Source organism: Panthera tigris, chromosome A1 (assembly GCF_018350195.1).
Source record: "Panthera tigris isolate Pti1 chromosome A1, P.tigris_Pti1_mat1.1, whole genome shotgun sequence".
NCBI lineage: Eukaryota > Metazoa > Chordata > Mammalia > Carnivora > Felidae > Panthera > Panthera tigris.
In genome coordinates, this window is record NC_056660.1 from 81,243,378 (window position 1) to 81,257,134 (window position 13,757).

Here is a 13,757-nt window from a genome sequence, read left to right on the forward strand (position 1 = left end):
GACAGCCTGAGGCTTCTGTCCCAGTGAGCAAGGGTGTCGGAGGTCACTCACCACGTGCAGAATGTCAGGTGTGGTGGGCGCTGTGGTATATGGGGCAGGGTCTCCATCCCTGTCTCTGTCTCCTGCTGTCTCTCTGTCCCTGTCTCTGTCTCTCCCTGTCTCTGTGACACCCCCCCACACCCCCGAGGGCCCTGGCACGTGGCCTGCGCCCACCGCGTGGCTGGACTGCCACGGGCTGAGCCTCCTTGGGCTGGGGGGATGCGGCAGGTGTATCTCCCACGTCTCACGTGCAGTGCACTGGCCAGGAGCCCCCATACTCCTCACCCCCTCTCCCGGGTGGCCGGACGGGCTTGAGAGAGAGAGAGACTCACCGTAAGGCCCCCGATCTGGGGGCTCACTTCCCTGCCCCTGCCCACCCCCAGTGGGGTGTGCAAGGCAAAGCCCCTTCTGGGAAACCCCCAGCCCGCGGGCATCTCCAGGACTGAGAGGGCCAGCCCGCTGCTCCCTGGGCACGGGCCCCCCAACCTCTAGCCAGATGTCCTGGGCTGGCACGGGCTGCACCGGGCAGGGAAGACCCCCCCAGAAGTGTGGGCAGGAGCCCTCAGCCCAGAGGGGCCACAGGAAACCCCTGCCTCCTGGGGCCCCTGGATTTCAGCGGGGTGGTGCCAGCCTTTCACAATGGCAAAGCCAGTGCACCAGGACCCCCTATGATGGTGGCACTGGGTGGCACCTCCTGATGCCACCTGGAGACAGAGGCCATTGGCAGAAGGTCTGCTGCTATGGCCGACAGCCGTGGGTCCAAACCCCATATGCGCCCCAGACAGCCCTGGGCTGACACCTGCTGTAGACCTAAGAGTCTGTCCTGGAGAAAAGATGGGACTGAACACTCAGCTCTTAGCGTGGCTGGAAGGACAGAATGACCACAGACACAACGTGGCTGGAAAGACAAAATGACCGCAGCCACAACGTGGCTGGAAGGACAGAATGACTACAGACACAACATCTGCAAACTATAAAATGACACCTTTGTTCTCCTAAGAACTCCCTGTGCCCATGGCTGGTCCCTCAGACCGAGTGCCCAATGATGCCAGGGCCACCCCAGCCGCCCCGGGGCTGCATCTGCAGGGTGGCCCTGCCCCCGCGAGGTCACTGGCCCCCGGCCCCTCAGCGGCCCAGGCTCCAATCAGGAGGCGGTGATAAAAGAAGGTCGACCAGCCGCCCGGGGCCAGGGTGCGTGAACCTTGCCCTGGAGGCCTGTCACGGAGGGACAGACACGCCGTTCTTGGCCACACCATGGCGGGCCCACGGTGCCTTGTCCTGCTCAGCGCCTCGCTGACCTGCCTCCTGCTCCTGGGGGACAGTGGTAAGTGCCCTCGCCCTACAGACTACAGAGGTGACCCCCAGGGAAGAGGGGGGACAGTGGGAACCAGGGTGCTGCCCTCACACCTCCACAGGGTGGAGAGTGGGTGCCCATCTCCTGGCGTGACATGGCTGGGCCTGGTGGCCTCCTTCCCTGTGGGTGGGGAGCCAGATGGCAGGCCGGGTCACACACAGAAGCCGTGAACAGGGAAAGAGGGAGAGACCAAGAGAGATGGAGAGAAGTGCCCCTCCACGGCCAGAGCGAGCCCAGTGGTGGGGGCGGGGGGGGGGGGGGTTGGTCACAGGCAGGGAGGAGCTTCCAGGGCCGAAAGAGAATGAGGTTCAAGCCGGTGCCTCCACCCTTAGGCCGGCTTGGCCAGGGGAAGGGACTGCCTGATTGAAGGCTGGACAGAGGGGGGCTTCTGCAACTTCCAGAAAGGCCAGAGGAGGCCGGAGGAGCAGGGCCTGGGGGTGGGCAGGGGCCCGGCAGCTGTTTGCGTCCTGGATGGAGGGGGGTGGACAGGGCCCGTGGGGCAGGCAGAGGGCACCTGGTGTGTGGGGGACGGGGAGGCTGTGAGAAGAGAGAAACCTAGTGTATAGCAACACCTAGTGTGTACCAACCTGAACATTGAGACACACACGTCGTAATCCTCACCTGCCGATAGTGGGCAAGTGAACTGTATCTAAATCGAGACCGCCTGGCTCCCGGGTTCCAAGTCGAGTCCTGCACGTGGGGAGCTGAGGGCTAACCATCAAGGGTGGGGGCGGAGCTCAGAATGCAGGTCGCAACCAGGAAGAGCAACTTGGAGGGCGAGGCAAGAAGGAAGGCAGAGAGCGGGTGTGGGGCTGAGGAGGAGTCGGGGGTCCTGGTCCACGGTGGAGAGAGAGAAGGTGGTGAGACACCGAGAGCGCAGCTGGAGACGTGGGCGCAGGTGGAGGAGGGTCTGGGGGTCCCAGTGCACAGTGGAGAGAGGGCAGGGCGGGCGCAGCCAGAGGAGGGGTTCCGAGATGCTCGGATCCAAGACCACTCAGCGGGCGGGTGGGGATTCATCTGAGAGCCGCAAATCAATTCAGTGGGATTCTTAAGTGAAGCAGAACAGAAATCAAGTACAAAACTTTGTAATAAGAACTGTTTCTTCAAAGCCATGTTTTCGTGTGTGGTCCTGGGCCTTGATGAAAAGCCTATTTTGGTCGTAGAGCGTGATCAAAACAGCACCACAGCTCACCCCTTCAGAGAGCTGAGAGCGGGAAGGGTGGGGGCCGGGCAGGGCACAGGAGGGTGGCCCCAGGACCTCTGGGAAGTGAGAGTCCAGGGAGGGCTTGGGGGGCCAGCGCGGAGCTGCCAGTGAGGCCCCGGGAGGCGGCAAGGGGAAGGAGCAAGCGGACTTGCACACGGAGGGAAGCCCGGGGCCTGGAACAGGCGGGGTCCCGTACTGGGCTGGCTCGGGGCGCGAGCAAGGGGCCTTTTGGAGCTCAGAGGTGAGCGGACGCCGCAGGATGGGGAAGGGCAGGCGGGCAGCTGAGGCCCTCTCCGCTTGGTGTCCCTGCCTGTCTGCTAGTGTTCCTTCCCCCGGAGCATGCCAGCAGCGTCCTGGGGAGGGTCCGCAGGGCCAACTCGTTTTGGGAAGAGATGAAGAAAGGGAACCTGGAGAGAGAGTGTATGGAGGAGACGTGCTCGTTTGAGGAGGCCCGCGAGGTCTTCGAGGACACCACCAAGACGGTAAGGGCTGGCGCACAGGCGCCCTGTGATGGGTGCACCCCTCGGTGGAGGCTGACCTCACCCCTGCCGGGAGCCCAGGGCATACCTGGGTACCCCGGGTGTGCGGGGCTGAGACAGGGAATACTTCTGGTGGGGAGACTGAGGGTGGGGCGGGGCCCAGTCCATTAGGAGGGTCATGAGAACTTCCAGAGGCTTTATTAAATCAACTCTAAAACATATGGTGTTCACTTTAAAAATTATTCACGACCTCACTGCACCTCCCCGGGCTGGGCGGCACACGGGGACACGGAGCCCACACAGTCTTCACCCAAATCCACGGCCACTGCTGTACTTGACATCGGGCACCCAAGAGCTACACCCGGAGTTGGTGCGTCGCCAGCAACATCCCATGAGCCAACTCCACAACTGGAAATATGGAAAAGCAAAGAAATGAGAGTAGCTGGAACCATTTCGAGAAAGAGGAATCACGCCGCCCAATTCAAGGACTCACTGCAAAGCTTCACTAACCACAGGGGCATTCGCGTGTGCTGCTGGTAAGGGGACAGGTGCTTAGATCCACGGGACACACCAGAAGGTCCATAAACAGGCCCACAGAAATATGGCCAATTGATACAAACAAAGGTTCATAAGTGAGTCAGCGAAGGAAGAAGTGTCTTTTTCCACTGATGGTTTGGGGACATCGGCACATCTCCACACACACAAGGTCCGCTTTGACCTCAGTCTCACAACTGTACAAAAGTCAACTCAAAATGGATCGAGGATCTAAAGGTAAAACATAGAACTTTAAGGAGAGAATTGTCATATCATGAAGTTGGGCAAAAATTCTTAGACACAACATTGAAACCATAACCCATGAAGGAGAAAGTGAGTAAATTGGACTTATTCCAGGGACGCCTGGGGGGCTCAGCTGGTTAAGTGTCTGACTCTTGGTTTCAGCTCAGGTTCGAGCACAATGTTGAACTCTGTGTTGGCGGTGTGGAGCCTGCTTAGGATTCTCTCTCTCTCTCTCTCTCTCTCTCTCTCTCTCTATCTCTCTCCCCCTCCCTCCCCTGCTCATGTTCTCTGTACCTCAAAATAAATACACAAACTTAAAAAGATTGGACCTATTCCAAATTGAAAACTTGCTCTGTGAAAGACACGGAAGACTAAAAATACAAGCTATTAACTAAAAAAATATTTACAAATCACACATCTGACAAAGGGCCTGTACTCAGATGTGTAAAGAACTCTCACAACTCAGTAGAAGAAAATAGGGGCACCTGGGTGGCTCAGTCGGTTAAGCGTCTGACTTCAGCTCAGGTCACGATCTCACGGTCCGTGAGTTCGAGCCCCACGTCGGGCTCTGGGCTGATGGCTCAGAGCCTGGAGCCTGCTTCCGATTCTGTGTCTCCCTCTCTCTCTGCCCCTCCCCCGTTCATGCTCTGTCTCTCTCTGTCTCAAAAATAAATAAACGTTAAAAAAAAAATTAAAAAAAAAAAAGAAAATAAATAAGTGATAACTATAATGGGCGGAAGCGAGAACAGACCTTCCCGAGAGCACGTGAAGTGCAAATGTGCACAGGAGCCACCCGACATCTTCAGCTGGCACAGAAGTGCAGACTCCAGCCATGAGGAGACACCACTGTATACGTGCAGAACTGGAACAAGGGACACGAGCAGCGTGGTGCAGGTGCGGGTAGCCTGGGCCCCACCCCTGAGTGCTTACCCTGGAGAAATTACCACTCCTTTCACACGAAAACCTGGATTGCCCCAAACTCTCGCCCTTGTCCCCGCTTGGTGCAGGGACCCACAAGCCACGGCATGGTGGAATTCTACTCCACAACATAAACAAACGATTGATGCACGTGGTGACTTCAACGAGGGTCAGAGGCATCATCTGGATGAAGCTAGTCTCACGAGGGCGTTGGTGCATCTGTATGACCCTCTCGGAGGTCACGGCTGTGGTGGCGCCAGGGGTGCGGCCATCGGGGGCTGTGAATGTGGGGGGCAGTGGAGGTGCGTATCCAAATCTGTGTGTCGGATTTCACAGAACTGCACACCGAAGTAGTTTTGCTGTGTGATCATGTCTTCAGCGAACTGTAAAGAGACAGCATATCCGTGTCCTGGGGCTTCTGTAAGCACAAGCTGGGGGCCTGGCAACGACGGGACTCACTCTCCCACAGTCCTGGCAGCTGCAAGTCCCAGTCAAAGAAGGTGTCAACACAGATGTACAAAACTTCTAGAATACAGAGCCCAGGAGAGGGCCGCTGCTGGGATGCATGGTCTTCCGGAAGCAGAGAGCTCCAGGGAAGGAGCAGGAAACAGGGTCATACGTGTTTCTTGCTACATCAAGAAGTACAAGCCATCATGATGAAGAGCATTCCAGAAAATTCCAAACCTTGTCTTACGCTTTCAGTATGTGCCAGGTGGCAGTAGGGAGATTTTTACTCTCTAGTCTGAAATGTAGGTTAGTTGCTAATGAAGGGATGTACAGTGTGTGCTGGGGGTGGAAACACAGCCCCTGCTCAGAGGTTCTGCCCAGTCATGCTGACTTTGGAACACGGTACAGTGCAGCTTCCCTGGGCACCCGGAAGCACGCCCGCCGACACGAAAGTGGAAAGCTTCCTTTATCAGTGGTCTCAGGGGGATGTGCTCCGTGCCCTCTCCCGGCTTCTGGGCATTGCCCGCCTTGCAGGCCCATCACTCAGGTCTCTGCTCTGCTTCCACACGTGGCTCTTGAGCACTTTCCGTCTCTCCTGATGGCACTGCCACTGGTTCCAGGTCCACCCTAAGCCCGTGTGGTCTCTTCGTGATGCATACCTTGGTTACATCTGCAAAGACCCTATTTCCAGTTAAAGCCACGTTCTGAGGTTGCACCTGAATTGGCAGTGGGGGCGGGGGGCAGGGGGTATCCTGTTCAAACTACTGAACACAGCAAACAAGTTCTAAGACTGAACATTTTCTAGTGTAATATAGGGTCTTGGTGTCCTATTTTAACTAATTACCAATTAACCATTTTTTCAGTTTAACATAGTTAACCACCAAGCATCTGATCCCTTATTGAATCTTTGATATTTAACTTAAAACCATTCATTGATCAGCTTGGGGGTAGCAAAGAGAGCAGACCATTCTTGGTACAATCCATTTCTCGGTGGTTAGATTAAAAATAAATGCTCGATATTCAACAGAGATGGTGCATCTGAGACAATCGAAGCCGCATCTGTACAGACGCAGATCTGAACATTTCCCTGTCAGACTCCATAGTGTTAGAGCAATTCAGACCAGGAAAGGCCCCGTTTGGGACAGCATCTACTGAGGTTGAGCGACGAGGTTATGGTTGTCCTCAGTGTGAAATGTCTGTGTTTTCCCTAATGTATTTTAAAATCTTTTTTCCCTTTTAGACTGAATTCTGGAATAAATACAAAGGTGAGATGGTTTCTATTTTAATACTGACTGGGGCTCATTCGGACACTGAAATGGGGGAGAAGGTATTTCAATTTTGACAATTCTTCCTGAATTTCCCTTCTGCTCCTGCTTATAGCTTCCTCACCTAAGACTCTCCCTCTCCGTGTGTTTCCCCAGTAGTTACTGTGGGATTATTTGGGGGGGTAAATGTCATGGTTCCGGTTTTGTTACTTGAACGTGGATTTCATCAGCTCGCCTTACTGGAGCATCAACCTGTCTCATCATTTTTTAAATCCAAGGTATTAGGTAGAAACAAAGATCAGGTCTTCTAATAAGACGGAACGTCCACAGCTTGTGAAATGGTATCAATCATGACTCGTGTTTCATTCTGCTAACATTCTTTAAATTTCCCCAAATGGCAGTTGGGCCTGCCTCTAGATCAGATTGTCCAAACGCACCGAGGAGTGTGAGGCCCCTGCCAGTGCTGGCCAGCAGCCTCCACACTCCTGCTCTACCTCCAGACCATTTGGGAAGAGGCGCCCGGACACCTGTCTTGTCGCTGTCCAGCCTAGAAACAGGTGCCGGGCGGCCGCCCATCCTCCCTTCTTCCAGCTGGTCCCACCTGGCCACCAGCCCAGAGCTCCTCACTGTTGAAAACAGGCAAACATTTTAGCAGAAAGAGAAAAGCTTATCAATAACCCAGTTAGATAAGAGCATCACGTACACAGAGCGCAAAGGCTGGGGGTAAAATGAAGTCCAGCCGGGAGAAATGTTTACAGGGAGACAGGAAGAGCCTCAAGCTTGTTCAAGCGACCTGAACTATGTATGCCAAGATCAACATAGCAAAGCCATTTCCTTGATGACGGCAGCTGCCTGCAAGCTTCAGGTCCCCAAACCCTGTCTTTGCAGATGGAGACCAGTGTGAAAGCAACCCTTGCCAGAACCAGGGCAAATGCATGGACAGCCTCGGGGGATACACGTGCACCTGCTTGGAAGGATACGAAGGCAAAAACTGTGAATTGTGTGAGTTCCTTTTCTTGGTGTACCTTCGGGTCAGGGTCGCCTGAAGGGTCAGGAACGAGGGAAGAAGCTGAAACCCCTAAGGAAAACATCTCGGGTTCCTTCCGAGGTAGAGTCTGTGTTCCCTTGTGCTGTGCCATTGTAGGAACAGCAAAAACAAAGTGAAAGTGTGTCCTACAATCCACTGGGTTTTAGATACAATGAGAGACACACAGCCTTCTGTGTTCCTCTGAGGGGGCTGCAGCCACAGAGCGTGTGGCCAGGAACACGGAGACCTGGGGTGGTGCTACCCATCTTCTTAAATTCCTTGTGGCCCCGGCAGCGGCTCTGAATCGGCCACTTGGGTTTGTCAGTGCAGATGTCAATTCCGAATGTCCGCAATTGTCCAATTATACAAATCTGATACATTTAGTGAATTCTACAGGGAAAAGTCACTAAGAGTTTTCCTAACATGGTGAGTATGGCCATTAATTTTTTAAAATAAAAATTAGATTCAGATTAGGCCAGTTTTCATTAAGAAGAAAGATACACATTTCTTTCAGATTACTTAATTCGTAACCTTTAGGAAGTGCTCAGAGCTGGGATCACTGTGGGACCATCCCCGACGGGGATCTCGGTCCCGCATCATCCCTCCCGCAGCCCAGAGCATCCTCTCCTGCTCCCCATCTGGCTGAACCAGAGCCGTTGGGCGTTTTCTAAAGTTTCACTAACGGTGATCCTCTCACTGTAATTATTTATTCATCAGAACCCCAGGGGCAGAATGTACGTAAATTGTCTTGGTGATGCCGCTGCTGTCAGTGTGCGGTCACATGTTGAGCGTGTGCTGGCGACGGTGGGCAATTCTGGCAGAATCGGAGCCCCTGAGCCATGGGGGATGTGCTCAACCTGGCCTGGAAGGCCCAGGAAACCAGCCACGGTCTCACTGTGTCAGGAGCTGCACATGACCTGGGAGGCGGTGTGGACTCAAACCACTTTACAAGTGAGGAAACAGAGGCCCATAGGGTTTAAAGCACTTGCCCAAATCACACGGCTGGTGACAGAAAGCACTCGGCCCGTCTCTGCTGCTGCCTCGCCGGGGCCCGGACCCCAGTCTCCCAGACCAGTTCCAGACCAGTTCCAGACCCTTTATTCCGAAGGCGACCCTCCAGCCTCAGTGGACCGGCCCGTGGCCACGCTGCTGTGCTCCGCCTGGCCCGTGGCCCCAGAGCCCTTCCTCGTGCCAGCCGGCACACACTGGTCGTGGGACTGTGGGGGGAGGCGCGTGCCCCTCTTAGGGCTGAACATGGGGCCCGTGGCGGGGGGGAGCGGGTCTGGGCGCCCAGGGCCCGGCAGACAGCACGCTGGCCCCATGTGGTGAGGGAGCCACAGGGCAGGGACAAGCCTGCACACAGAGCCCCTGGCCCCCAGCCTGCTCCAGGGACCCGTCCCACTCGCGCGGTTCCGTGCAGTGGCCACCCCTCTGCTGGAGTGGGGAAGGGGGGCAGGCTGACAGTGGGTGGATCTGCCCTGGTGCTGCTGTCCCACCTCCCGGCTGCCTGCGGCCTCGGTGTCCCCGGCCAGTCCTGAGGGCCTACACGTGTCCCCGCAGCCATGCGGAAAGCCTGCAGCCTGGACAACGGTGACTGTGACCAGTTCTGCAGTGAGGACCAGGGCTCCGTGGTGTGCGCCTGCGCCAGCGGCTACGTCCTCGCGGATGACGGCAAATCCTGCGTCTCCACCGGTAGGAGGCGCATGGGCCGGAGCGGGACCGCAGGCCCTGTGAGCCGCCTGAGAAACGGGCCAGTGACGCTGCCTGACTCCCCGGGGGAGGTGAAGACGTCGAGGGACTTGGGGGTGGGGGGCGCTCTGCCCAGCGCCGGGCTCGTGGCAGACCCTGAGGAGCCACGAAATGGTCGTGATCACGGCACGTCCTGTTGCCCCGGGAGTTGGAGCATGTCTGGGCAGCGAGGCCTGACTGTGTCTGGGCCGTGGACTTGGGGCGGGGGGAGGGTGCAGGAGCCAAAGGGGGAGCCGAGGACCCTGAGAACAATTAGACCACACGGGCCCCAAGTGACAGCCCTCAGGCTTCCTTTTCCGTGATGTTCCGTGATGTTCTGTAACAAAAGCCGGGCCCTGAGTCTGGCCTAGAGGTTCACAGAGGCACAGAGGGCAGGGCCCAGCAAGGGGACGGGGTCCTCGCTGCTCCGGTCCAACCACTCTTCTCTGCGGCAGGGCCTGCCTGGGCTGGAGCACTGAGAGGCCACTGTGCTCTCTCTCTTAGCTTCCTCTGCTTCTCATGGTGGCCCCAAGCGCTCCTCAAAGCCGGCCCCCGCCCAACCAACAGCTGTGGCATTACCTGGGGCGGGACCTCTGTTACCAGCACGTTCCTCCCTATTCCCTCCTCCTGTGGGCCGGGCGGACAGTTCCATTGGGGGGGGTGAAGGGCGGGGGGAGGGGGTCCTGCTCACTGAGGCCGGCCCGTGTTCTTTCAGGGCCTTTCCCCTGTGGGAAACACACTCCGACGCGCAGGAGGAGGTCAGCCGAGACCGCCCATGGCGGTGAGGGTCCCTCTGAAGCCTCTGAACCAGACGTGCAGGACCAGCACCCTGAAGACCTGCCTCCCACCGACAGCCCTCTGTACCTGCAGCCCTTCAACAAGACGGAGGCCAGCCCCGTGGAGGACTCAAGCAACCTGATCCGGATCGTGGGTGGGCAGAACTGCCCAGATGGCGAGTGTCCCTGGCAGGTGACTGCGGAGCGGGCCTGGCGGTGCCGGTGGGCGGTGGGGACTCCCTGCTGGCTCTGGGGCAGAGCGTGCCTGAGGTGAGAAGTGGGCCCTGTCCCTCCCCACCCAACGTCCAATCCCATGTGTGTGTCCATGAAGGACAGACAGAAAGGAGAGGAGCCCCGGAACCCAGCGCGGGCTGCAGGCTCAGGCCAGCAGGCGGAGTGGCTGCCTGATGGGGGCCAGCCCTCTGTTTGCCCCTCCGACCGGCAGGCTGACACTCTGTCCCTCGGTCTCATCTCTGATTTGGTCAGTGCTAACGAGGCGGGTAGCAATCTGGGGAGAAGTACATCCACCTGTTTGCAATCCACGCTCTCTGGTCGTTGGTTTGGACGGAGGTTTCCAGATGAACAAGTAACACAGGTCTCATGCTTGGAGTTGAGTTTCAGACAATGAACAACTTTTACTGTAATGTGTCCCAAAGACAACAGGGGTTGGTGCTAGAAGCCATTGGATGCTTATCTGATTCGGCTTGACTGGGTGGCACCTGCTGTCTCTGGCGAATCTGGGCGTGAAATGCTTAGTACCCAAAGCCAACAACAGACCCTCCAGAGCCACCACCACCCTTTACGCATTTCTTCACCTGCCCCACCTCCCAGCCCTACGTTATCAGGGGCCCAGAGGGGAGCATGCGCTCGTGTGGTCACCACGGGGTTGGTGTGTGCTGAGCGAGCGCCACCGATGTGGCTCCGGCGGGAGCTCAGTGGCCCCGGGCCTGCGTGGAGCTCGGGGGGCTTTGGAAGGCCCCCCACAGACAGACAGGATGGGGGGGGTGCGGCGGGGACCTGGGCGGTGGGATCCTCTCCAGGGGACGCAAGAGCCCTGCTCTCCCAGTCCAGCAGCCTCGCCATCACGTGTAGGAGAGGAGTCAGGGTCCAGGTCTGGGGAAGACTGATGCCCCTTGGCCCTGCTACTTCGTGCCGGTCACCAAGGTCTTCAGGAACGCTTTCAGACTTGGAACCTTGTTGTTCCCCAACCGGCATGAGCCAGCCACGTGCTGGAACTCTCTAGATAAAAAGGAAAAAGTGCGCCATTTCCAGATTTGCAGCCCGGTTCTCTGGGGAAGAAGGGACACGAGGGCTGCAGGGCCGCCTGGGCCTGCCAGCGCTCACTCCCTGGGGCGATGCCCTCACTCTCAAATCCTGTCGGGGAGAAAGCTGCCCACAGGGGGAGCCCCGTGGATTCCAAGGGATTTGCCCTTGAGTGGTGGCATCTGTGGGCCGTCAGGGGAGGGCCGTCCCAGATACCAGAAGCTTCTCCCCAAACACTGGCGCCCGCCTGGTCTGTGCGCTAATCCGTAGCCATGTAGCTGGCAAAGGTTATCAACAACGACGATCGTTTTTCTACGGGTGACACTGTAGAGTGCTGTGACAGCTCTGGAAGGGACAGGACGGCTCCCTGAAGAAGGAGTCTGGGGTCCAGGAGCAGAAAGTTGAAGCGAGCCAGAAGCCCCTCAGGAGCCAGGCACTAGCGGCGCCCCTGCAGACGTCTGTTGGGTGGACCATTTGGCTGCTCTGTGGGAAGGAGCCACCCAAAGCTGCGGTTTCCGCAGAGCAGCGGGGGGAGGACCTGGGGAGGGGCTGCGGCCCGGCCGTGGAGCCCCACGGTGAGGTCTCCGAGCGCGCGCTGGCACCACGCCCCACGGGACACATAAGAAAAGGAGGGGTTGCGCTGCGGGCAGGTGTGCAGGCCAGGCCGGCGCTGCCCTGGGCCTTGCGTTCCCGATGGGGAGGGGAGCCCAGAGGTCAGTCCCAACCTCGGGGGGGACTCCTGCGTGCTCCCCACAGGCCCTGCTCATCAACGAAGAGAATGAGGGGTTTTGCGGCGGCACCATCCTGAGCGAGTACCACATCCTCACTGCAGCGCACTGTCTGCACCAGGCCAAGAGATTCAAGGTGAGGGTAGGTAAGTGCGCCACACTCGGAGACACTAGTTAACACGCCGAACCCCGTGGGGGTGCGGGTGTGGGGGGTCACAGGCGAGGGAGGGCGGAGAAGGGGAAAGCGGGGGGCAGGGGTAGGGCCGGTCCTCCCCCTTGCCGTCTGTGTCCAGGCCCAGCGCAGCGAGCCTCCCCTCAGGGCCCCTTCCTCTGGGAAGGTTTCCGGAGCCCTCCGAGCACAGAGCATCTGCTGCTCGTGTTTGCGTCTGCGGGGCTGTTTTGTGACGTCCGTCCTTCTCCTCCAGACTCTAGACCAGTTCAGCAAAGATCCACCGCAAGCCACACATGCAGGCCATCCATGTGCTTTTTAATTTTCTAGTTCCATTTCCTATTAGGCAGCTTCAAAGTTTATAGATGAAATTAATTTTAGCAATATGTCTTAGTCCAGTATATCCAAAATATTATCGTTTCAACGCGTAATCAGTTCTGAACTAGAACGAGATATTCTGAGTCTGTGTTCTCATGACAAATCTGATGCTGACACTCAGCACGTCCCAGTTCCGACCGGACACCGTCCCGGTGCCAGGCAGCCGTCTGGACAGCGTGGCCAGCCGGTCAGGCACAGAGCCTTCCGCCCCCAGGTGCCCCTGCCGCGCGGCACAGGCTCAGAAAGTATCCACCCGAAGTACTGGCCACACTTAAAAGTGCGGCTGGCGGTCGCCCCTGGGGAGTGAAACTGAAAGTCATCTTTATTTGCCTCGTTACGATTTTATCTTTCAGAGACTCTAGTGACCATGTTCCATTTTTTTAATAAAAAAAAAAAATAACCGCTACTCTCAAAAGCACCGTGCACGTATAAGTGCACGGCCCACCCCGAGCTGAACGCCACTATGTCCTCACCATCTCCCAGGTGAACGGGACACGGGCATCGAGGAGGGCAACGAGGTGGCGCACGAGGTGGACGTGATCATCAAGCACAACAAGTTTGTCCGGGAGACCTATGACTTCGACATCGCTGTCATCAGGCTGAGGACGCCCATCACCTTCCGCAGGAATGTGGCCCCCGCCTGTCTGCCCCAGAAGGACTGGGCCGAGTCCACACTCATGGCGCAGAAGACGGGCATCGTGAGCGGGTTCGGGAAGACTCACGAGAAGGGCCGGCCATCCGCCATCCTCAAGATGCTGGAGGTGCCCTACGTGGACAGGAACACGTGCAAGCTGTCCAGCAGCTTCACCATCACCCAGAACATGTTCTGCGCCGGCTACGACACGAACCCCGAGGATGCCTGTCAGGGGGACAGCGGGGGCCCCCACGTCACCCGGTTCAAGGACACCTACTTCGTCACTGGCATCGTCAGCTGGGGAGAAGGATGCGCGCGGAAAGGGAAGTACGGCATCTACACCAAGGTCACCAACTTCCTCAAGTGGATTGACAAGTCCATGAGGGCCAGAGCCGGGGCCCAAGGCTGAGCGGGGCGGCCTTGCGCCCCACCCCCAGCTGCTGGTGTCTCGTTTGTGCGGCCCAAGGCCGAGCGGGGGGCCCTGCACCCCACCCCCATTAAAGTCATGCCAGCTGCTGGTGTCTCGTTTGTGTTTGCACGGGCCGGTCTCAGCGGCAGCGCCCGGACCAGG

The 13,757-nt window shown here is 57.7% G+C and overlaps 1 protein-coding gene across 1 annotated transcript; it reads left to right on the plus strand.

Annotated features, from left to right (window-relative positions):
- Window positions 1–1,280: 1,280 nt before the first annotated feature.
- On the plus strand, window positions 1,281–13,701 carry LOC102964764 (coagulation factor X). Its single transcript, XM_007075324.3, has 8 exons — window positions 1,281–1,363; window positions 2,919–3,079; window positions 6,459–6,483; window positions 7,372–7,485; window positions 9,071–9,202; window positions 9,954–10,207; window positions 12,034–12,151; window positions 13,036–13,701. The coding sequence occupies exons 1-8, from the start codon at window positions 1,294–1,296 to the stop codon at window positions 13,593–13,595; spliced, it is 1,434 nt and encodes a 477-aa protein (XP_007075386.2). The 5' UTR covers window positions 1,281–1,293; the 3' UTR covers window positions 13,596–13,701.
- Window positions 13,702–13,757: the final 56 nt, after the last annotated feature.

What these genes read in the sequence shown, in the direction of transcription:
- LOC102964764 (XM_007075324.3), top strand. Translation starts at nt 1,294, where the DNA reads ATGGCGGGCCCACGGTGCCTTGTCCTGCTCAGCGCCTCGCTGACCTGC. An exon ending in CCTGCTCCTGGGGGACAGTG is followed by an intron (nt 1,364 to 2,918) that starts GTAAGTGCCCTC and finishes CCTGTCTGCTAG; the next exon opens with TGTTCCTTCCCCCGGAGCAT. An exon ending in ATTCTGGAATAAATACAAAG is followed by an intron (nt 6,484 to 7,371) that starts GTGAGATGGTTT and finishes CTGTCTTTGCAG; the next exon opens with ATGGAGACCAGTGTGAAAGC.